We start from the raw sequence: 24,916 nt of genomic DNA on the forward strand, positions 1-24,916 counted from the left end.
GACATGGACTCCACTACACCCTGAAGGTGTGCTGTGGTATCTGCACCAAAGTCCCACAGATGCTCGACTGGATTGAGATCTGGGGAATCTGGAGGTCAAGTCAACTCCTCAAACTGGTTGTTGTGCTCCTCAAATAGTTCCTCAACCATTTCTGTTTTCAGTGCATTATCCTGCTGAGAGAGACCACAGCCATCGAGGAGCACCTTCTCCATGCATGGGTGTAGATGATGTGGAACAATGCTTGGATAGATGGTACGTCTCAAAGTAACATCCACATGGATGCAGGACCCAGGGTTTCCCAGCAGAGCATCGCTCAAAGCAACTGTCCCCGTTGGCTCGCCTGTGGTTCCCTATGTAAGCGACGCACAATAATCCGTCCACCTATCTGATTCATCAGACCAACCCACCTTTTTCCATTGCTCCATGGTCCATGTCTGATGTTACGTCTGATCGGTTTATATCATATGAACTTTGCTAAATAGATGTACGAAATGCTCTCAGCTGATCTATCATGTGATGAGGCATAGAGCTGAGATCAGCTGATCTGAAGCTAGTATGTTAGCTGTGGGTGAGTATGATTAGTCTGAACTCTTAGATTATGTCATTAAGCAATTAATGATATCACCCAGGTGATTGATTAACTGTGCTGTGGAACAAATGCATCGCTGCAATGAGAATGCAGGAAAGCTTGGTGCACAGGACTTACTTGCAGATGCGTCCCAAAACTTAATCGATCCGTCAGCATGCCTGAAAAAAAATGTATTTAGTATGAAATTAATGACAACAAGTAAAACTTCCAACCTTCCCACTAACTTTTAGTCTAATTAGTCGTGTTAATGATTATTACCTCAGTAAATTTATCGCTGCATTTTTAAAACATCACACTGTTCATGAATCTGCAGCTCACCCGTCTTGTGGCTCACAGAGCTACAAAGTGAAGCTGGGTTCCTACTTCGTGAGAACTTGAGCATTTTTAGGTGTTTCACGCTGTGCTTTCAGCAGTGAAACGTCTCCATGTCGACCTCAAAGGGCCGGACTGCCACTGATATCTGTGAGTGTTACCCAGAAGCAAACGCCACCCAGCGAGCAAGCTTCAGAGCAGGTTAACATCTCTGACAAAGGGGGCCTGCTCTCTGCTGGGGCTGGCACAGATAGAAATCAAATCTACGCAGCGCTATAAATGTAGAAAAACCCACAGTCGGTGGTTCTGTCACACGGCTCAACTGTCCTTTTAAATGTGACGGGTGGTGTTAAAGAGGGGTCATCAGTATTCCTGTCAGCATTTCTAACTCACCCTGTGATGATGATCTCTGGATAAGTGTGGGAGCCTAATGTCCACGTCCCTCCACTGATTGGCCACTCCTGACAAAATAATCACAGCAGCACTGATTATTTTAAACACCCGGGCACATTACCCTTTCTTTCTGTCCCATTGTACCCTCGCTTTTCCTTTTGTTCTAAAACACAGGCTGTCATCCTCAAATACAAAACCGAATTGATTAAAAGTGATACGTGTGCTAATGATTACCTATAATTTAAAAAGTTCAACAGCAATTATTTTAGAAAGATGATTTTACATGACAAATTATGAATAAAACTCCCTTCAGAGACCAGGATATACCAAAGAACCGAAGCGCAGACACACAACTCTATACATATTTATACATCAGTTCTAGCATTGTATTTTCCGCACTATAAGGCGCACTTAAAATCCTTTAATTTTTTCAAATGATGAATTCTGATCGTGCTCACTGACTTTGAACCGATTTTATGTGCTACACGGCGCTCAAAAATCTGTCAAAAATGTTTTAGTGCGACTTTGCTAAGCTACGAAGCCACCGCGTGATGGATTGTTGGAGCATTACAGCTACTGTAGTCAGGAGCCTCACGGAGGAATCTGGGTCCTAAACTCCGTCATTTTCAGGTCCCAAATTCAAACGAACACTGCAGCATCACTGAGAGTTTAAAAACTGTCTAAATTCTTTAACCTTTAATAAAATGATCAGTGTTGCTGCTTTACCAGGTGTAACAATTAAGTTTAACATCCAGGCATCCATGAAAACAGGATTTATTACATTTAACGGAGTTAGAAGTTAGCAGGAAGTTAGCTCGCTAGCTTCCACCTAAGCATGATATAGCATGTTCTGACTGAGAGATTTCTGAAAAATTAAAACGTACAGCTCTGCTATCACTTCCAACATAAATGAAGACAGAAAACTAAACAGCAGTGACGTTTGTAGGGTTACTGAAGTTGGGCTAGCTGCTATATAATGATGTGCTACGTGACCGCTAGCGACACAGCTATGTTAGCATAGCATAAACACAGTGAAGCTGGAGGATGAACGCTAACTTTTTTCCACTCGATAAAAGTTAACATGAGGGTTCCTGATGGTTAGAGACAAATGCAATCTCATGGCAGGATGCTGTAAACGGACCAAACTTCAGTCAGGAGAACAACTGAGATAATCCATCCACAATACGAGGTTAGTCATTAATATACTGCTACAACATGGGAATAGAGCAGCTGCAGAGAATTCAACAGTAATGAATCAATGGTACAGAAGTGGAGGAAGCAAGAATGACCTGAGTAAAGTTTGACTTATTTGACTGTTTTGTTTCGCTTAATGCACCTTATGGTCTGAAAATACGGTATGCGAGGATTACGTAACACAAGAAAATCCTCCCAACATGGATCTGCACAGCAAAGGCCGTACTCTTCCCCTCCTTTACCTTCTGGCTGTAGCCAGTCTTCTTGTGTTTCGCTCCTATGGAGTAGAGGATGGGGATGATGTCTGGTGGACAGTCTGCGAAATAGGCCGTGCAGGTCACTGGCGACTCATGGATGTCCATGGGATACGGGTTCTCAAAGACGGGGTAGCTGCAACAGGCAAGTACACAACGTGGTATATAGTAGACCTATGAACATGAAGCTATTCAGAATTATTCCTCAGCTAATCGAAAAGAATAATTCCAGTTGGTCCTCCCATGGAGCCCACAGGAAGTGGACACGTTCAAAGGTCTGGATTCTTTATCTGTTCTCTAAGCAATAAAAATTGAATGTGCCAATGACTCTAGCTTCATCTGCTTTATTGCCGATACAGTAAGATAAGAGCGACTGGTTCTTCTATGCACACATTAAAGTGTCACTAAAAGATGTAGAGGGGTGTTTCTGCAGAGCTCCAAATTCATGCCACTCCTTACTTATAATGAAGCATTTAAATACAATTAACCTGATTTACTTATAATGAACAATTTAAACACAATTAGCTCGTAATCAATGAGCTCAAAGACAATCTGGACATGTTTAAACTACTTTAGGTGTTATCAGGAGACATTTATATCTAACAGCTGTAATTAGCTAACCTAATTAACCAGGAAACTTCATTTATACCCGAGCGTTTTGCTACTCCTCAAATGTATGCCTAGCCTAGCCTTGGGTGTTAATCTGTCAGGACATCATCGCCGCGTCCAGCTTCAATCTTTTATAACAATGATAGCGAGTTAAATCTACCCACAGAACATTGAGCTGTGCTTGTTCAAAGGATAACATCTTTGGCAGTTTTTACATAGGATCTTATCAGACCTCTGAAATCACAACAAAAGCACTGAACTGTTTCCCTTCAAGACACTGAGCTGCTGAGAGCAACTTTCTGATAGATCGATACAATTAATCCACAAAAGTCCTCAAATTAGGATAGTCCACATATGCTTATGGTCATACAGCATTATATGCTGATATCTCTCTGAACTACAGCTGCTTTCACTTTGTTTTGCTGAATGTAAGAACAGTTCCACTCTCTGAGTGATATTCTTGCACACGCGATGGTGTGATTCTGATATATGATGTCTAACTGTATGTTTCACAGTGACGTACTTGCTCTGTGTTAGATCCACCACGATTAAGTCTTTGTCCAGAAGCACGACCACAGCGTAAGGCTCCTGGACCTCTGTGAAGGCCGAATGCAAACAGAAAGATGGAGAGGTAATGCTAGTTACCACGACAACATCAAGGAGGGATGCAAATTTAAAATCAGCTGAAATTCATATAAAAATGACTCAACGTCAGTCGGTGGTAACACTTGGTGAGTTTTAAGGAAGCGTGCTCTTGTGATTTCCACATTATCACAGGATTACAGGAGAAGCCGATGGCACCGAGCGGGTGAAAAAACCCCGTGGCTGAAAACCACATTTCTCTGAAAGGCTTCAAACTCACTGAAGCGAGACCACAAAAAGGGACACAGCTCTTATAATTGAATCGGTACGCCCTTACCGTTGTTGTAAGGAGTCTCGCACAGCACCATGAACTCTACTATGGGGTAATCCATCTCCAGCACAGTGATGGCCTTGCCGTGCATGATCGTCAGTGCCGGCCGTCGTCCCGCCTTGTCATATGAAAGACCCCCAGAGAAGATAACAAAAGGCTCACTGTTGTGAAGGAAGAGAAGGGATTTAGAGATGCTCACCTCGACAAAGCAGAAAGAAAGAATGAGTAACAAGTAAAATGAAACACGCTCTTGTTTCAAATCAAATTAAACGCCAGTGATCGATGAAATAAGTGACGCATACACAACGGTTGTTTGTTCCTGTGAGGACTCAAAAGAAATCTTTAAATCTCATCTCAGAGGTTAATATCAATTAAAAAAAATGCAGCGCTACGTCTGTGCAATCAGAAAATGAAATGTTTAAGACACACGCACCTGTTCCTGCAGGTCTTGTATTCCACTTTGAGAATAGGTTTGCACGACTCCTTCCTCGCATCCTTCTGTATCTTTCCTGCATCAGAGGAAAAAGCAAAGGAAGAGCAACATGTACAGATTAAAGTATAGTTTCATAATAAGATGAGAAGATGTAAGAAGAAAAGCTGTTGTTCACCTGTTGTTACGTTCATGTTTTTCCCTCTTTTAAGCTATTTGGAGTTGCTACCTGCTGCTTTGTCAAAGTGACCAATGCACGGCTCTACACTGTGTTCATAATGTTACACAATGTGAGCATAATCAGGACATAGTGCGCCACAGGAACCCCCTTGAAGGATCAAATTTAGTCTCATTTCCAACTGGAGTTTTGTGTGTTTGCTGTGTTTCCAGGTCCTCTCTTCACTGAATGACAGTCCATTATCAGAGTTAGCGTATTAAAGGGAGTAATTCATGCTTCTCATATTAACATCTTTGAAGAGAAGGTCTCCTAGCTTGGAGGCAGTGAAACCTTGAATTCTACCTTTCAACAAAGGCTCAGCACTTTCTGAACAAATGAAAGAAACATCATTTCTAAACTGTTGGAGCTCTGCTGCAGCATCTTTTATTGAACGCAATAAAAGGAATCATTTTAAGTGTACCTGGATTCTCTGAGAACAACTCGTCCTGTCGCAGATTTCTTCACATCACCATTATGAAAAGTGGCTATAAAAAGGTCATTTTGGTGCCCTTATGTACAGGACATTGTGCTTAAAACAGACAAAGTGTTGGCTGTAAAAAGTGAGAAACTTCTGATAGTTTAGTTAAAACACTACGCTGGCCAAAAAACTAAAACTTCTGGTTAATGGTGCTCTGCAACAGCCTGGCCTGCTGAGACCGGCTCCTTTAATTGGATACACCGTTAAGAAAATGGACGGATGGTTTCTGAACTATGCTCACCTATCCAGGTACAATGCTCATTACCTACATGTCACTGACACGGTTGTAGCTGAGAAACACAAAAGGCAAAGAAAGCCCCAGTTGTCACCGAGCTCTGCATCAAGCAACAGCTCAGCAGGTAAGTAAATGATGGAAAGCCAAACACACATGTAACATCTGTGGTTAAGTATTTAGAGCACTGTGCTAATCGCTAATTTAAATAAGCTAAAATTTGTGAGCATATTTGGCAGCTTCAGCAGTAAATTTTATAAATAAATAACAAGATGATGGATTTTTGCCCGACTGTGACGAAGTCGACTCAGCTGTGTGACAGAGGGAACAATGGCGAGTGATAACAGGTATGCAGAGGTTAGCCTGGAGTGTTAGAGGGGCAGTGTGACATGTTCAGGTTCAGACATGAACAGCAGTTTCATGCTTGGAAGAAGACAAACATCCATAATTCTCTACAAGAAGTCGATTCTGACATTTAAAAGATGTTCAAACTAAATACTGAATCAGAGTCATTCAGAGTCTTTGTATGGATCTGCATAGGCAGCATGCTAATGCTAATCTAGCCTAGAAGAAGCCAGCGGCTGCTTTTTAACTTTCTTTGTTGTCAGTTTGTGTTCAAATGCAAAACCTAAAAGAAAGACGTGTCCTCATTAGGAATTTGTGTCAGTGTGTGGGAACGTAGCCTTGGGTTTACAGAGTTAATTGATAATTATGAGATAATGAATTTCAGGTCATATTAACATGAAAGTAACAAGTTCTCTGATGGGTAATTAAGTAACATACTCCATTACCTCTAAGGAAAGTAACAAGTAATAAGTAATGCATTACAAATTATTAGTAACTTATTGTCATATTGAAGGAAAACAAACACATAATAAAATCAAACTGGTTTTGATTTCTGGAAGTAAAGTACGTTTCCTTACAGAGGTCACAGATAGGTGCTAACTAAGCTAATAGCGCTCTGCTAGTTTTGAGCTATTTCAAATCACTCAGCTGGACATGTTTGTGATATCGGAGCATTTTGGAGTATATTTAATCCAATTCTTTGATAACTAAGATGCTGCTCTGCTGTGAGCTCAGTGAAGTTTGTTGCTTACCACACACTCAGACTATGGACACACCATGTTAGTCACGTTAGCTAGCATTAGCTCAGTTAGCACTCCTTCCCCTCACCTAGCCTGCTACTAAAAACCCGAGGTGCTGCAGTCGAGCCGTTTAAATGCTGAATTTTAAACCCTCACAGTTTTTAACTCATTTATTTATAACTAAAAATGTCCGACTATATCATTCTCAGCAAATAACATTTTAACTGTTTACTCTTCTTCAGCTTTATGTTCTTAGTTGACCTCTACTCATTTTCATGCCTCCCTTTCCTCTTCCTCCCGTTTTCGCCCTGAGTGACACTAAATATCTGACAAATAAACGATCTGCTGGAATTCAGCTGTGCCCCCCTCCCCGTCAGCCACATCCTGCCTGCTTTTTGCTTTGTGATTTTGCCTGAGATTACAGCTCACAGCAAGAAAACACAAATCTGACGAGTTCGGTCGGCCCTGCATGAGAGGAAGCCGTAGGGAGACACGGCAGAAGAGGAGGCAGATTTCACCGAGTGTGGAAATCAAAACGAAGCAGCAGCGAAACACCGCACATACGACAATCACTGCTGGATACAGCACAGTCTACCCTAAATGTGCAGGTAACCGAACATGAATGTTGGTGAATGAGACTGAACGGTGGCTGGTTACACTGAGAAAAGCAAAGACATAACCACGAGCTGCTCGGCAAATCAGATGACAGCATATGGTCCACAGAGGTTTGTTTACAGTCTATGATATTCAGATCTATACAAAGAGTACAGACCCAGGATTTGTCTCTGGGATTATGAGAGTGTGTGTGTCTCACCATGAGGGAAGGTGACCTGGAATGGCTTGGTGGTGTTTCTGAGGTTCCACAGCGTCAGGCTGCCGTCCGAGTGACTGCACATGAACTGCTTCCCTTCGTGATGCCAGCTGACAGAGTGGATGGCCTGCACCGATCACACAGAGTCAGTGTTTCTCTCAAAGTCATAAAGCACTTCAAGTGAATCATTGTGTCATGCAGTGCCATGAGAAAGAAGCCTGATTGGGGAAGAGGAACCAGGAGTCCTGCAGCAGACCCCACACGACGCCGAGCTCGGCGAGCGGCTGAGACCAAAGTCCACCGAAGAACTGAAGCAAGTTCAAATGAACTGTAACAACCTACCGAACAGCCAAACCGAAACTGCACACAGGAGAAATTAAGCCGATTCAGAAGTGAAACGTGATGACACACGACACTGATTCTTACAGCATTTAGCTTTAGGCCAGATCTGGAATAAAACCTCGTTGGTATCGTTGTTGAATCCGTCCTCACGTAGTGTCAGTGCCCTGCTACGCTTCAAATGAAATATGAGACAAAGGACGAAGATAATAATCCTTCAAAACTGGTGAGCACATAACAAAGTGCTTCTCTCTGCGGATGGTAATTGACACTTTTGTCCAAATACAATGGAGAAAAATACAACTGACAAGATTGTTTCATACAAAGGCAGACCACATTTTCCCCGTGGAGCTCTATCAAACACACGCCTATTAAAAACACAACAATGATGTGCATCTGACAGCTTTGGTGTCCACACAGAAGAGCAAAAACGCTTCTGCAGCATGCGACACACAGTGATACGTATGTGATTCTACTCAGTGATGCCACAGCTACCACACCTTAGCTGTACAGGCAAAAAACGTCACGCAAGCCAAAACAGCAAAGTCGTTTTCCTGGTATCGCCCTGCGCTCAGCACGTCTGCCGCTGTTCTTCAGAAGACCTCGCTGGGTAATCTTTAGCTTCTTAAAAACATTATTCACAGTTATTCATGTCAAAGCCACAGAGGTCACGGCCCCGGGGAGCGTCAGCAGCAGAAAAACAGTCTGGATAATCCTGGAGAAGTTTGGCCTGACATTGTTCCAAATTAACCTTTTCTCATTCGCACACTGAAGCTTATTCAGGAGGCTTTTGTTAGAGCTGTGCACTCATCAGTCCTAACGTGGTCGTTATTGTGGTAATCACAGTAAATTGAATTTTCTCAGATGGCAGCAGAAAATGTTTAAAGCCGGGGGTAGGCTGCGTTTTTCCCCTCGTCATCAGACGGAGAAACATCTATAATAACCTTTCAGCGACTCGATGCTGGAACGAGGCTTTAGAAAAGGCAGCCAGCGATGGAGATCGATAGCAGGTCCTTTCACACCAGATAGGAGTTTATGAAGTGTTATAGAAGAAAAAGTGCATTTAACCACAGAGACACGGAGGCGCAGTAGGACTGGGTGTAAATACAGAGCAAAACCAAATGTCAGTATTATTTTTGGTGCATATGAAGAGCTGACAGCTTAAAGTTCGTACTTTTCTTTGTCCTTTAAATCACATTCAGATCCACAAAGGAAGCTCATGAGCGTGAGTGTTACTGTTCACAGGAGAAGGAGGACGTAAGAGGTGGCAGCAGATGTGCTGATGGTGCGTATGTTTGAAGACACACGAGTTAATGACCTGTTAATGAAAGACGTTTGAATATTACATGAAAATATAGTTTTGTGTGTAACTTTTCAGCGTGCACTGTGATGAAACGTTTTCTCCCTGGATGCTGAAAGCTGCAGCACCTTTGGCTGAGTACAGACCGTGTAACCTAACACACCTGTCTGACATGACGCGTTTACGCTCTGCTGGTCTCTGGGTGCCAGCGTTGTCGTCTGTTCCAGCTGACAGTGCTGTGCAAGCTGCCCGAGGCTGCCCGGACCGGCGTGAGCGTTCCCGGGTCCTCTAATGACTGCTTCTTCAAAGAGCAGTAATTGGTTTGGCAGGCAGCTTTTCATAACAAACACCTTGTTAAAAATGAGAAAAGTTGCTGCCGCTCTGAGATGAAAAGTGCACTCGACTTTGGTCAGCGAGGGTAACTTGAAGAGAGTCAATGTTGAAGCACTTCCTGTTTCACCTGAAGAACCTGTAACACTTCAGTGTCACATGTTTTTATTCAGGTCTGTATGTAAAAAAGAAAAACTCAACATGTCTCTGCAGGGCTTTGATGTCATAAACAAGCTGAACGTTCCCACTCGTGCACCCCCCTCTGGGACTCATTTCCAATTTGTTTTTAAAGCAATTTGTTCTTCATTCCTCTCAATTTTGCCAGATTCTTGTACATATCCTGCCTCCTGCTGCTATAATCAGGCATCCGCACAGAGACAGCTAAAATGAAACTACAGTTTGATTATTAAACAAACAAACACAGAGGCCACAGCAGACGTAGAAAGAGGGCAGACAGAAAGGCTTCACCTATCAAACTCACCTCATCGTAGTAGATCCTGAAGTCAGCCTTCTTGCCCCGGAGGTCCCACTGCACGATCGTCCCGCTCTCAAACCCTATAAGCAGCTGCAGACACGAGGACAGAGGAGACTGTTCATAATAAAAACATGCACGAGGTCTGTGCTCAGTGTGATGATGATGATGATGATCGGCTATTTATGTTTTAACCATTATTTATTGACTCAGTGCCAGTAGAGTAAAACAGGACAGCAGCCTCCTCCTAACTTGTTACCCAGTGATTAAACTGGATTTTTTCACACTGAGCGGCTGATTGTGAGCAACCAGCTGGTTTCCCAGAGGCTGAGCGTGCAACACCTGCAGCTTGTGTGACCACAAGCTGATTGCACAGCTCACCTGGTGGGAGGACCACCAGCCTTCAGACTGACCGTCGTCACTGTCAGACAGAAGGTTTTAGCAGACAGACAGGTTGCCAACATGGTGAAATCAGCCCGAGTCAATCAGTGCTGATGAGTGTGAGTCATTGGCAAAGTGTCTGTTTGCAGTAGGAGACTGGACTCAGTCGCTGGTTGCATTCTGGATATAGTCCTGTACAAACACGGTTGCCAGGTGCTTGTGTTATTCTGCAGTCAGATTGTTTCCTGCAGCAACTATGTCACCATGTGAGGAAGGTTTGTTTCTGTGTCAAATCTATGAAGTTCTGGCTGATCTCTGAATGTAAGCAGGTAAATTGTAGGTGGACAGCAGCAGATTAGCCACACTTGATCCTCTGGTATCTAGGGCTGCCACGATTAGTCGACTAGTCACGATTACGTCGACTATCAAAATCGTCGACGACTAATTTAATAGTCGACGTGTCGTTTGAAGCTTTGTAAGATCCTGAAAGACGCAGGAATGAGTAGCAGGATTTAAGAGTGTAATAATGGACTGAAACAGAAGATGGCAGCACTGCATGTTCATGATGCCAGCTGCCGTTAAACCCCGAAGAAGAAGAAACTGTGTCCCAGAATTCATAGCGCGACCCTGCTGCGTTTCCAACAATGGCGGCAGCTAGTTAGTTTTAACTTTACTCTTATTATTCTTTCTGGGTCACAAAATAAACGTTTAGCATATTTTCAGGCGAGAATGTAGCTGTGTAAACCTCAAATATCTGCTCAGTTTATCAGGACACCACATATTTTCAAAAGCGCTCCGACGTTTTCGGAGACGTCTGTTACCCACTAGCTCGATAGCTAGCCGGGGGCTAGGTCACTAGAGCCGTGAGAACACCGGACTCCCGGCAAATCGTTTTCAAACCCACCGCCGTCTTTCGCTACTCAGGTTAAACATGATATATGAGTCACTTAGATAACTTAAAAATGTTATTGTTTGACTTTTTTCAGTGTTTTATTTGTTCCTGAGTAAATCGGTTTGGCTGAGATTAAAGTTATAGTTTTTACACAGCTGAATAAACGTCAAGCAGACAGCTGATTATCAGAAGTGTGAGATGCTCCAGAATTTACTCCGGTGTCCTGTTATATTTTAGATAGCAAGGAGTTTATTAAACTTCACCGAAACACTCTGCAAATGTCATTAAAATTTGATAAACTATCATCTTGTCTTTATTTTTAGTTAGCACAGACCTTAAACACTTAAAGCTGTAAGCTAATGATAGTTATATAAGAGCAGATGCTGCTGGTGCAATAAGCTGTATGGTTTACGTCCAATGGATGATGAGCTGATTAGTCGACTATCAAAATAATCGTTTGTGGCAGCCGTAGTGGTATCACAAACTGATTGCATGTTACTGCAAACTTGCCATTCAGTCTTAGACTGATAGCAGACTGATAGCAAACTGTCTTATTCCCATTTTAGACGACAACATAAGCTGCAGATGGTGTTAGAGGTGCAGCCTCAGCTGTGTCACTGGCTCGGTTTGTCTCACAGTCCCATCACTGGCTGTCTAACACACACTGGGTAAAACAGGCTGTTTATCTGTGTCTCTACATGAACACAAATGCACACAAACACAGATTTACTGATTTACACACACTGAGAATAACACACACTCCTTCATGTACAAGGACAATTCGTTGCAGTCCTTACCATATCAGCTCTGATTTGTATAGAATACACTGGCACCATATAAACAGGCTCCATAAACAAACAGCCCTGCATGCACCGGAGGAGAAAAAGCAACACTGCCACATACTACAACCCAGTTACACACAAATTCACAAACAGACGATAAAAGGGGAAGCAAAGCCGACCCAATCTGATCAGAGATCAGAGGAGAGCTGCTGCAGAAGCACAGCTTTAAAGACAGAGAGGAGGAAACAGCTCTCCTGCTGAGTGCAAAGACTGTGTGACACTGCACATCTGAAGAAGGGAAGCAGAGTGCAGGTGAGGGGGAAGCAAACCCGGTAAATTCTGCAGCTCTGAATACATTTTCAAGAGTGAGGACGCATGAAGGATCAACACTGTAGGATCTGCAGGCAGGTCTGCTGTGATGTGAATGAGACATATCAGTGACATCTCATTAACATAATAAATATCTATTAAGCATGAAGGCGGTGTTCATGCGGCTCTGTTGTGGGCAGTTTAAAGAGCACGTCGACAAACTGCAGTGAAATTACAGCCGTTTACTCCAGCAGAGATTTCATCAAAGGCAACAAAGCAAAACCTGAGAATAATCTTTTATGGGCTTTGGTGAAGAAAATTTAACTGCTTTTTAAACAATTTTTCTTTTCATTCATTTTTTGGGTTTTTATTTGATGTTTTTTGCAGCACGTTGAAAGAAACGGCTTAAACAAAACAAAATCTGTTCAAAACAGACCAAATAAAGAGCAGACGTTACATATACTACATATTTATAAGCTGAATAAGGGATGTTGCCACTGGAAACATTCATCATTAATTCAGTTTCTGCTTTGGTGGAACCAGCTCCCAGTCTGGATCCAGGAGACAGACACTATCTCTACTTTTAAGATTCAAACTTTCCTTTTTGCTAAAGCATATAGTTAGAGCTGGACCAGGTGACCTGAATCCTCCCTTAGCTACGCTGCAACAGGTGTAGGCTGCTGGGGGATTCCCATGATGCACTGGGAGTTTCTACTCCACTCACTATGTGTTAGCAGACCTCTCTGCACTGAATCATATCTGTTATTAATCTCTGTCTCTCTTCCACAGCATGTCTTTATCCTGTCTTCCTTCTCTCACACCAACCAATCACAGCAGATGGCCCCGCCCCTCCCTGAGCCTGGTTCTGCTGGAGGTTTCTTCCTGTTAAAAGGGAGTTTTTCCTTCCCACTGTCGCCAAAGTGCTGCTCATAGGGGCTCATATGATTGTTGTGTTTTGTCTGTATGTAGATGTCTGTGATTTGGTGTTATATAAATAACATTGTTCCAAACCTGTGTTAGTGATCAGTAATATAATAATAATGCTCTGTATTTCCTGCTGTATGTTAAACTTGTTGAACTGGATTTTTAAAGACTTCCAGTTGCGCAAAGTGATGCTGAGACTGATGTCATCTGAGGTCGTTTCACGATCATTTTTCTACAGAATGACATTTATCATCTCAAAGCTTTTATCCAGTTTGAAAGACTGACTGAGCAGAACAGGAAAGCGAGTCCTCCGGCTTCATGGTAGATGAGCCTGCATGAGCACTGACAGCAGAGAAGCTGGTGCATCAGTTGGCGACTAGCAAACTCACACTAACCTTTCAGTGACAATCACCATTACCAAGCACACGGAGGCTAGCTTAACTAACCTCAGCTACAGGACAGCAGCATTAGCGTGAGCTGAGAGAACTTGTCCCCTTTGCTTACGAAGGGTTAACTTTGTGCTGTTCAAGGAGAGGAGACGTCTCTAAACACACGGCCTTTGTTCTTGCTTGCAGTGAGCGACTGCAGTAGGTGACGGCAGCTGAAAATTCATGTCTCATTCTTTTGTCTTTAAAGCTTTTCAAGTCTGGTTTCATCCGAGGGCTACAGAATTCCACTGGCAAAAATCAATATGCCTCTCAATGACCTCTCTTTCTCTTTCTGCAACTTTTCCATCCAGCTTCTTTCTTCTTTGTTCGCGAGTAAAAAAAAGAAGCAAAACAAAGACGAGGGCACCAAGAGGAGCGACGCTGCACACAGGACGGCTCTTTTTCAGCGAGCACACAAAGACAGCCAAGGTGAGAGAGTGAAAGGTGAGCAATTAGAACAAAATAATGGCCGACAGGAAGAAAGGGTCAGGATCGAGGATGAAGATGGGGGGAGTGATGGGGGGGCGGGGATGACAGAAACACGGCAGAGGAAAAAGCTCAGATTTTACTGGAGGCACAAAGCGTGAAAAGGGAGGCAGCTTCAGTGCAGCAGACTGCTTCAGCACTGGTGCTCGAGGAGAATCATGAAGGTGATGCTTTGATGCGCCTACACACCTTTCCTTCATCCTTTGGGCTGTCACTCAAATGAACGACTGGTCCTGGGTGAGTTTTAGTTGATCTGTAATGAGAAGGAAAAATAACAGAGGTGAGGAAGACAAAGTGTAACGCTCTGAAACAATACTGCAACAAACGCTTTACTGCAGCCACGCACACATACTCAGCATCACAGCCATGCTTTACGCTAACACGCCGCTTAGCTGTGTGACATCCGTCGGCACTGTGTGGAAGAGAAAGAACCCACTTGATGTATTCAAACTGCAGTCAGCAGGGAGCAACAACAAAGCCTTACTTGTGGTATTTATTACATTTTTAAGGTGTTTCTGTTATAGCTGTAATTTTCTGGCCCCTAAACAAGCTGCCTGCTGCCAGCCACCATAATAGCACACAACACTGACATTTAGATATCAGGTACATCGTTTCTGTGGCGATGCAAAAATTACAGCCTGCAGTATAAAACACGCCGTAAAGGTGTCAAGCTAAACGCTCACATTAGGCTGTTTTTATGAATAATGTGAGGAAATGTGACATATGCATCATTTCAGTGTTTAAATAAAGTAAGGCACATAAAGTATACAGTCCTGTGCAAAAGTCTTGAGCCACCCTCCTTTCTTTATATTTTGGGAGATATGTGACTGAAACGTGCAAACATACATGGAAACACAGCATGTACGGCAAAAACAGAGTCTGTGCTGAAGAAGCACAGTCTGAGCTCTCCGTCAGCTCTGTGAGGATCTTCAGGAACTGTTCTCCAGGCTTCCTGAAGGACAGTCAAAGCTCTTCCTCAGATGTTTCTGCCTTTGCTTGTGTTCTCTGTCAGGATGATCCCACACTGCTTCAGTGGAGCTGAGCTCTGAGGAGGCGCATCCATCACTGATGTGTGCTTTGTGTTTGGCATCACTATGATGCTGAAAAATGAAGCTGCTGCCAGTCAGATGTTTCCAGATGTTCCTGCGTGGTGGATCAGACTCTGTAATTCATCAGTTTAAGATCTCCAACAGCACTGACTGACCTGAAACCATGACACAGCCTCCACCGTGCTTCACAGATGGCTGCAGACGCTCACTGCTGGACCTCCTCCTGACCTCCTCGTACACACTGACCATGATGTGGATCCATCTCTCCATCACACCTGTTCCTCTGACCTTCAGTCCAGTTCTGGTGTCATTTTCAGCCTCAGCCTGTCCTCCTGTTTCCCTTCAGCCGTCCTTCACTGAATCTTCTCTGATGAGGCTTCAGTGAAGTGTGATCAGCTGAAGCTCCCGTGTCAGCTCCTGTGCTTCCTATTAACATGACTTTCAGATACCTTACGCTGTAGCATTAGCTACATGAACGAGAGGACTGAGTATGAGTGAAAACAGAAAGACTTGAACTTCTGCTCAACAGCACCTTAACAAGAAAGTCTGTCTCCTTGGACAGAAAAATATCTGGAGAAGTCGTGAGAGTTTTCCACAGGATGGTGTGATATAGTATATTATTGTTGAATGATTTATTCTTGCATGATGAGAGTTTGATGAGAGCTCCTTTAATTTAAAGTAAGTTGTTTGTGCCCTTGGAGCAGGCAGCTACAGCAGATCAGTGCTTGGTGATTCCTCGCAGCACAAACCTGCAGCACTAAAATAAAATGCATCGCTATTTTCCAAGAAATCCACAAGAGCTGCATGATCACCGGCAGATTCAGTTTAGCTGCCACAGTCAGGACACTGTAGCATTGTGCCTATAATCTGGCGAGCTGAGGCAAAGTGTGACTGACGTGTTCAGATGGGCCCGTTTAGTTATGCCTGCTGCTGGAGAGCGATAAAAACATGAAACCAGAACACGCTCTCAATGCATCGCTGTTGCGTTAACAAACCAGGATATCAACCAACCATCTGCGACGCACAACACCTGCCCGGACACGTAAGTGCAGCACACAGGGTGAAAGCCAGGAGCTCGAATATATCGAATATACCCGGTGATGTAACCCGCCTGCTAACGTGGGACCCTGAACCCTCTGCACAGAGAAACAAACCTGTGCTTTTAGAACCAATCAGGACCGATCAACGATAAAACACGTCGGCGACAGAAAGTTCACAGCAGATATTGAATTTCTGATAAAGCAGAGATGAGTCAGGAAGCTTGTGATTGTGTGTGGAAGATCATTTCCTGTGGAAGCCTTTCACACCGTGGGGACACGTGTGAATCGGAGCCGAGTTACTGACTGATAACATTTCTCCGTCAAGGCCAGACTCTGAAAAGCAGCCCGAGTGAATCTGTGTTTGCCGATGCTTGGGATGAATATTTTCTGACAAGCTGTGAGGCCAAACAGCTGAACTGTGTGACTTCTCAAAGTTAGAGACGGAAAGTAACTGCAGCGAGCAAGAAGACGCTTCACGCTGACGCATCAGCGAGCGTTTGTCTCTGCAGGCTGCTCACAGCTGGAATTATAGCCAGCGTGTCCACAAATGCTCATGAAATCATTTAATCAATGAATGTTTGAATCCCACCGCGCTGTCTGATATTCTAAGAGAAACAGAAGATCTGCTCATGTTTGACGTGTTTCTTTGATCCAGGTCATGAAGGTCATCTTGCAGTTGTTGCTCTCAGAGACTGTACGATGTTAGGATCCTTTTATTTCATGAAGAAATAACAGCGCTGCCAAGCAATCAAAGATAATCACATAAAGCTTCCTCTTAAATCCAATCTGATCTGAACAGACACACGAGCAGCTCGTGGAGATTTTAACAATTAAAAGCGTCCTTACATTACAGCGCTTTGTTCTGCAGCCAGGCCACAGTAAGCTGGTCTTTTTATTATTCCCTGCACCGTTAATGTGCTTTTTAACTCTGCCTTTCTATTATTCATGCTGATTTTCTGCTTGGGCAAACCTCTGTGGTCATTATTCTCCAGATCTTTGAAGATAAGTTGGTGGTTTGTTGTGTGGTTTTAGGGCAGCGTTTCTAATTGCGTCTCTGCTCTTAGGTGAAATGCTGTTTGCAAATAAACAGATGAACACTTAAAGCCCCGTTAAAGGCAGGATGGTCCCAGTGCTCGTTAAGCAGTGATTTTACCAAATCTGGCGCCAAAAACAAATCGGCACTGCTTGTTGTTGATCTAAAATCAGACTGTTGTCCTGCCCGGTGAGCACGATTCACCAATAACTGCATATTCTGCATGAACTAAGAAAAAACACATTTAGACTGGGAGGAAGAAAATGATATTACTGAAATATTTCGTAAGCATCAGAGAAGCACGAGCACCTTTTGGGATCACATAGACACCTTAAGCTCCAGGGGCGCCATGACAACCAATCACGGCTAGAAAAGGATAGATAATCGATATGACAGACGAGAGGGGGCGAGGCAGGAAACGGCACGTCAGCTGCAGACACCGCTCTCGCCGTGTGTCGCATGCATTCACGTAATATGGCATGTGCTGAGGCTGTGTGACACACGTGAAACATGGCAACACAAACAGCAAAATGTGTTTGAGCTTGTTTTTCACTGCGTCTGGTTTTATGGTGTTTGACATTCTTAGAGACCATTCATGTCCATGCTGGGATCACTGGAGAGGAAACAGGAAGTCCAGCATCTGTCTGCTGTGAATGTCAGCAGAGTCGCCAGACTGACAGAGGAAGTGATGAAACAAAAGCTTTGACATAATTACTCGGTGACTGTAAGGCGTCCAGGCCCCACCCCTCCCTCACCATGCCTGAAGTACGGCTCTCGTGACAACGTTTCCAAAGTCTTTCTGTAACTACGCAGACGTTAACATGCCAGCTGAGGCTTTAACCTTATTCGATGTTAGAATTAGAAATGATAATATTTAAATCATCGGCTCAGTCTCAGAGTTACTGTGAAGGGCGGCATCACCCCCCAGTGATGCAATCACACATCCCACGGGCGAACAGTGGGACATCAGATTATGGCGGCGACCGCCAAGCACCGCTGTTATCACGCTCAGCGAGTTCAACAAGGCAAACCAATGGAACCGATCCAGACACTCATTTTGTCCTTTGGTGTCTGCATTAAAATTACTATTACAGATTTGATGTGTAATAGATTACTCTGGACAGGTGTAATCCTGTGGTGTAAACTACAGAGCAAAGACAGACTTTATTTGAGCAGAAGCTCATTCAGCTCGTTTTATTGGAGGATCTGAAAGGATGATAAATCCAAACAACAGTAAACATGAATGTATTTGGTCTGAGAAGAAAACGGTTTAAATAATCTCACGTGTTTGACTTTGTAGGGGGGGGTTTACAGTAAATTTCTTCAAGCGCTGAACGTTTCTTGACCTTCAGGCAGGTGTCTGTAGTTTTTATGACTTTATCCCTGCAGCGAGTTAGACTCAGAGCTCTCTGAGTGGGCTTTCACCCGTCCACTCTGAAACGTGGCTGGGTGGGCTATGAACCAGCACGCTCTGCTAAATGTCCACGTGGAAGGTTTGGAGAAACACTGTTTGTTGACAGGCCACCTGCTGCTTGTGCTGCATGCATGTAGTGGGGAGCAGCTCAGAGTGCTGATGCACGTACGAAGTGCAGGATTTCCATGAGAAAGACAAACGCTGTTTAAAGTGGCCGTTCTTTACCAGCTGCACCAACGTAAGGCTCAGAACAGAAAAACCGTTCTGTGAGGTCGGAGGGCGTAAACATGTCAGCGCGGCCTTTTTACACACAGTATTTAATAAAGACGATGATCTTTTCATAACCCTCCCGCTGACGTATAGATTTCTCTAGCACGGAAGCATTTTTGCTCATTATTCATGCTGTGAAGAGGCCGTGAAACCGGTGTTTATTACAGCTGACACGAAGCCAGGCGCAAACATACTTCTGCTCATCGGAGGGCTCTGTGAGGAGTGAGCACTGGGCTGCTGTGTTTCTCCTCGCATCTCATTTCTATCTCTCATTTCAGAGCGAATCTCCTGAAGATGAAATTGTGCATTAAATATGTTGCAAACCCGTCTGAATATCAATGAGAGCCCGGCCCTCCTGTTTGGCTGCACTGGTCCCATTTGAATTGGTTTTTTTGCACACTGAACCAACCAAACGACTCGTGCAGTCATACGTCGACGCGATCCACACCCTCCTGTTTGCACGGTTAGGAGACTTCGCCCTCGCTCGCTAAATGTTGCACAAAGTCCCCTCTCATCCTTATTCATGCTTCGTGGAAATCCTCCCCAGATAAATAACACGAGTCCCCAGTCACCCCGGCTGTTGATGAGAAGAGATTCATTCTCGACTCGTTCATGAACCCTACTTCAGGAAGATAAAGAGTGCTGACGGTTAGGAAATACAGAATATATTACAGCGTCGTGTATAATACATGCCCGTTGTTGAGACTGTGGTACACTCTGCAGCTCAAGTCATAAAGGAAAGTTACCTATTCTTAAATGAGCCATTATCTACAGGCCATCTCTCCCTGATATTTAATTATAGAGGATCCAGCAGACATTTAGCTGCGTCAGCACGTTGAGGCACTTTTCTATAGAAGCATTAGAGATGTCACCGAGATCTACGATTCAATACCAGAACACTGAAAACGAGGCTGTTTCTATACTGCAGGTACTGTAGGCAGGTGTATGCACCAGGCTGCAACTGTTCCAGGAAGACGAGGAAGAAGAAAAACAAGACAAAGACGGAAACCACTGCACGTCCTACACTGGCCTCATAGCTCCGTCCTCACTAAAGGAAAATCCACAGAAGTCGACCGACGAAGGAGAAACGACCAACTCAATGAGCTTCTCATCCAAGTATTATCTTCTTATGTTATCCTGAAGTACACATGAGCTAATCTGAGAACGCTGGCTTGGCTGTAAGTGTGAAGTAGCGAGCGAATGCTTGTCCGGCCCTTTTCACTGCTGTGATTGGCTCCAGCTCAGCCGTGACTCTTAACTGGATAAGCAGAACAACAAACGGTCGGATTCGGCAACGTGACCCGCCTTAGTTGTTGGTGGCTCGCATGTTTTTGGCTGTTTAATTAACCAGATATGAACTTTTCCCGTGAACATGTACGATGTCAGAAAGCACTGAGGCGTAGCACAAAGTGCTCGTGTGAATGGGTGGAGGAAGCACGTTGAATACGGTGCTTTTAGAGCAGAAACACATCACATAAGATAAGATAAGATAACCTTTATTAGTCCCACACGTGGGAAATTTGTTTTGTCACAGCAGGAAGTGGACAGTGCAAAAGTTATGAGGCAAAAATTAGAATACAATAAGAATAAATACAGTACACAACTGTACAGAATAGAATAAAATAAAATAAATATACAATAAGATAAAAATAGAATACAAATACAAATACTATATACAACTGAGTAAAAATACAACGATGACAGAAAGGATTATTGCACTTAGTGTTATTGCATATGTGTGGATGTGTGTGCTTGATCAGTTAAAGTCTTTATTATGGAGTCTGACAGCAGTGGGGAGGAAAGACCTGCGAAATCTCTCCGTCCCACACCGTGGGTGCCGCAGTCTCCCACTGAAGGAGCTGCTCAGTGCTGTCACAGTCTGCTGCATGGGGTGGGAGACGTTGTCCATCAGGGATGACAGCTTAGCCGCCGTTCTCCTGTCACTCACCACCTCCACTGGGTCCAGAGGGCATCCTAGAACAGAGCTGGCCCTTCGGATCACCCTGTTCAGTCTCTTCCTGTCCCCAGCAGAGATGCTGCCGCCCCAGCAGACCACACCATAAAAGATAGCAGAAGCCACAACAGAGTCATAGAAGGTCTTCAGGAGTGGGCCCTCCACTCCAAACGACCTGAGTCTCCACAGCAGGTACAGCCTGCTCTGCCCTTTCCTGTAGAGGGCGTCTGAGTTATGAGTCCAGTCCAGTCTGTTGTTCAGATGAACACCAAGGTACCTGTAGCTGTCCACAGCCTCAATGTCCATACCTTGGATGTTCAGTGGTTGCAGTGGAGAATGCTTGTGCCTGCGGAAGTCTACCACCAGTTCCTTGGTTTTACTGGCGTTGATCTGGAGGTAGTTCAGCTGGCACCAGTCCACAAAGTCTTGAGTCAGTCCTCTGTACTCCTTGTCGTCCCCATCAGTGATGAGGCCGACTATTGCAGAGTCATCAGAGAACTTCTGCAGGAAGCACTGGGTGGAATTGTGGGAGAAGTCTGCAGTGTAGATGGTGAAGAGGAACGGAGCCAGAACCGTTCCCTGTGGGGCCCCCGTACTGCAGACGACCCTGTCCGACACACAGCCCTGAGTCCTCACATACTGTGGTCGGTCGGTGAGGTAGTCCAGGATCCAGGTAGTGAGGTGATGGTCCACTCCAGAGTTCTCCAGCTTGTCCTTCAGAACCGAGGGAAGAATGGTGTTGAAGGCACTGGAGAAATCAAAGAACATGATTCTCACAGTGCTTCCAGCGGTCTCCAGGTGAGCGAGGGAACGATGTAGGAGGTGAATGACGGCATCATCCGCTCCAATGCCAGGCTGGTAGGCAAACTGAAGTGGGTCCAGTGATGAGCTTGTTAGGCGCCGAAGCTGAGCCAGGACCAACCGCTCCAGGGTCTTCATCAGGTGGGATGTCAGAGCCACCGGCCTGTAGCTGTTGAGGTCCTTGGGGCGTGAAGTCTTTGGCACTGGTACAACACAGGAGGTTTTCCAGAGCTGTGGGACTCTTCCCAACCTCAGGCTGAAGAGGTGCTCCATCACCCCACACAGTTGGTCCGCGCAGGACCCGACGACCCTCGAGCTAGTTCATTTACCAGTCACACCCACTGCATTTAACATTCATCTTTCTTTGTTGTGGGAAACAAAACGCCCGTTCACATGACATGCTCACTCACACTGACAGCTCGCAGGCTGCAGGTGGCTGCAGTCCTCATTAACTGCAGCTAATTACACGACGTGTTTCATGTGCATCACAGTCGTAACGCATTCACATCGGTGTGTTTATCCATCATTATGTCACCTGGAAATCCTGAAGCACGAGCAGGTGAAGGTGGCTGCACGCTGCACGCTGTCTGTGCTGACGGTTAATCCACACAGAGTCATTCCAAACAAAACCAACCAATCCTGAGCCGCCTACGTCAGTAACGAGGTACACGTATCAAGGTGAAGGAGTAACGTAGCCTCAGCATGCTTTTCTAACCCTGATAAACTGGTAATATTTTAAGTCTTCAGTTAAACAAATATGACCGAGCCTGTGTTACTCTGACTGGACACACGGACGAGAAACAGCTGCTCTGAGCATGTTATCATGCAGCAGGTGTGACCACAGTCATGTGATCAAATCAGACCGTTGTCACGCTGCGGTCCACAGACTACTGCAAAATTAAAAACTCATCACAGAAGGACACGATCTACACGAGGTGTTCATGCATGCGGTCGCTTTCCTCCTGCGCTGAGACCAATTACAACAATATTTAAAAGGTGAATGTGATAAAGGACGTGTTGCGTGTGCACGCAGGGCAGCCTTACAGCCAGAGCAGGTCTTCATCGACAGCCAACGACCTTCCACATGAAACACTTTTCTTCTTCTATTTCACTGTAACAGTTCAAACTTCTCAGGTTCTTAAACGGATGCTGAGCTTGTCCTTGTTGACTTTGTCCTGAAGAATCAACAAACCAAACTTCCTGCTAAAATCCCAACCGCTGCCTCTGTGTGATGATTGGCAGACAGCACCTCCCACGCACGCACATCGTGTCGAGACTGCTCGCCGTAGTTTCAACTGTCACAAGGCAACAAGATGGCTCGGTATAAGAGCGACTTGTGACTGACACTGCAGCAGGGGACTTGTCAGGGTAACAGCAGAAGAGCAGCGCGTAGGTGGGTGACGCCGCGGAAAACAAACGGCCGTACAATGCAGCCGAGCAGCGTGTGCGTGCCTGATGGCGCCGAGCTGTCAGTCGGGGGCATGTGTCAGTTTCACAATAACCAAACACAAGAGCGTGCACATCGTGTTTCACTGAAGGAATCTAACGGTAACGTCTAACTCTTGACCCTTTGAAAGCCTGCTAGCAGTCAGCCTTGAAGCGCTTTTTCTTTCACGCCTGCTTGTAGAGCAAAATAACCGTGTTTGCAGGAAGTCTCTTCCTATACCGCCTCCCTCGGAAAAACAAACAAAATATTCCAATGGTGATCAAACTACGACTTTACAGATGTCAGAACCGCTCACAAAAGGCAGATGGAGGTCCTCAAATGCTGTCATTGGGGAGCGTTAAGGAAAGTCCAAAGGAGGAAAAGCTCAAGTCTGGTAGCTGCCGTGACAGTGCGACTCTTACGGCATGCATGGATCTAAGCATGCACGTTCAGAATAAACTCATCGTTTATCGTAAACCCACACCATCCTCACGATTTAGCACCGCTTCTGTTTCAGCCTCAGATACTCACAGTTCGATGGCCTTGTTCCACATGATGACGTATCCGGACAAAACGAAGGACTCGATGTTGACGATGTGTGTGTTCCCGCGCTCCGTCCCCACATACAGCCATTTACTCTGAAAGGGCAGGTGGCAAAATGTGATCCTGCAGAGAGAAGAAGGAAAACCGGCTGAGCGTCAGCCAAACAACGCTTTGTGTGTCTCTGGGTCAAACACATAACCACGCACGTCTCTGAGTGTTAGGACACTAATATACGCCTGGTGCTGCTTATGCTGATGTGCTTATATGTGTCCAACGTGTTGTCCATGTGAAACCTGCTCAAGACATCATTTTAAAGATATAAAGATAAGAAATGTCTTAAAAAGCAACGTAAGAGCAGGCGAGCCTGTGACGTGAGGTAATTACACTGAAGTCTTCTCTCTGGTGTTTTGTTGCCTGAGTGTAACTGATGCAGGAGTGTGTGTGTGCTGTATGTGACACCGTGTCACTGTCACAGTCATTTTCTCCGTGATAAGCTCCCTTCTTCAGACGAGTCAGAGCCTGACTCATGCACGGACGTCACGGCCTGACTCATCCTTTGTCGAGGCTTAATTTAGAACTGTGTTGTTGCAGGATAGCACCTTTCACGCAGGTATGATTGCCCACATTTGCTCTTCCTGCCCTTTAATGATGCAATTCCTGCTTTTCTCATGTGAGAGGAACTTTTTCCCTCAGTCTGCAAGTCCGGCAGAAACACTCTACTTATGGTACTTCACAGAAACTCCCAGCAGTAAAAGCTTGATCTTTTTATGTCTTCTGTAACATTTCACACTGTTGATGTGCTCCTCTGACCATTGACGGAGCGTCTGTGGAGAGAGTGAGCAGCACCAAGTTCTTGGGTGTGCACATCACAGAGGATCTCTCCTGGACGTACAACACCACAGCACTGGCCAAGAAATCACAGCAGCGTCTCTTCTTTCTCCGCAAACTAAGAAGAGCAGGAGCACCAGCCCCCATCATGTACACTTTCTACAGAGGCACCATCGAGAGCATCCTGTCGAGCTGCATCACTGTGTGGTTTGGAGCCTGCAATGCGTCCTGTCATAGAACCCTCCAACGCATAGTGAGAGCTGCAGAGAGGATCATTGGTGTCTCTCTCCCCTCCCTCCAGGACATTTACAGCACCCGTCTCACTAAAAAAGCCCTTTGCATAGCGGCTGATCCCACACACCCAATGCAAAGCTTCTTCAAGCTGCTGCCGTCGGGGA

The 24,916-nt window shown here is 44.9% G+C and overlaps 1 protein-coding gene across 15 annotated transcripts in view; it reads right to left on the reverse strand.

Annotated features, from left to right (window-relative positions):
* Positions 1-24,916, reverse strand: part of stxbp5l (syntaxin binding protein 5L) — a 133,146-nt gene that overhangs the window by 36,724 nt on the left and 71,506 nt on the right. For all 15 annotated transcript variants that reach the window (XM_086266178.1, XM_086266182.1, XM_086266179.1 and 12 more), the window contains exons 5-14: positions 23,679-23,813; positions 14,350-14,413; positions 9,968-10,051; positions 7,521-7,644; positions 4,698-4,773; positions 4,271-4,425; positions 3,875-3,947; positions 2,731-2,878; positions 1,295-1,362; positions 707-747 (exon numbers count right to left, since the gene is read on the reverse strand). In XM_086266178.1, the coding sequence (XP_086122304.1) occupies positions 707-747; positions 1,295-1,362; positions 2,731-2,878; positions 3,875-3,947; positions 4,271-4,425; positions 4,698-4,773; positions 7,521-7,644; positions 9,968-10,051; positions 14,350-14,413; positions 23,679-23,813 (968 nt within the window). The remainder of the gene's footprint in view (positions 1-706; positions 748-1,294; positions 1,363-2,730; positions 2,879-3,874; positions 3,948-4,270; positions 4,426-4,697; positions 4,774-7,520; positions 7,645-9,967; positions 10,052-14,349; positions 14,414-23,678; positions 23,814-24,916) is intronic.

This window comes from Aulonocara sp. 'chitande type north' Nkhata Bay, linkage group LG16 (genome assembly GCF_057382095.1).
Source record: "Aulonocara sp. 'chitande type north' Nkhata Bay isolate Kocher_YH1m ecotype deep benthic linkage group LG16, A_spYH_male_GT1.1, whole genome shotgun sequence".
In the NCBI taxonomy this organism is placed as follows: domain Eukaryota; kingdom Metazoa; phylum Chordata; class Actinopteri; order Cichliformes; family Cichlidae; genus Aulonocara; species Aulonocara sp. 'chitande type north' Nkhata Bay.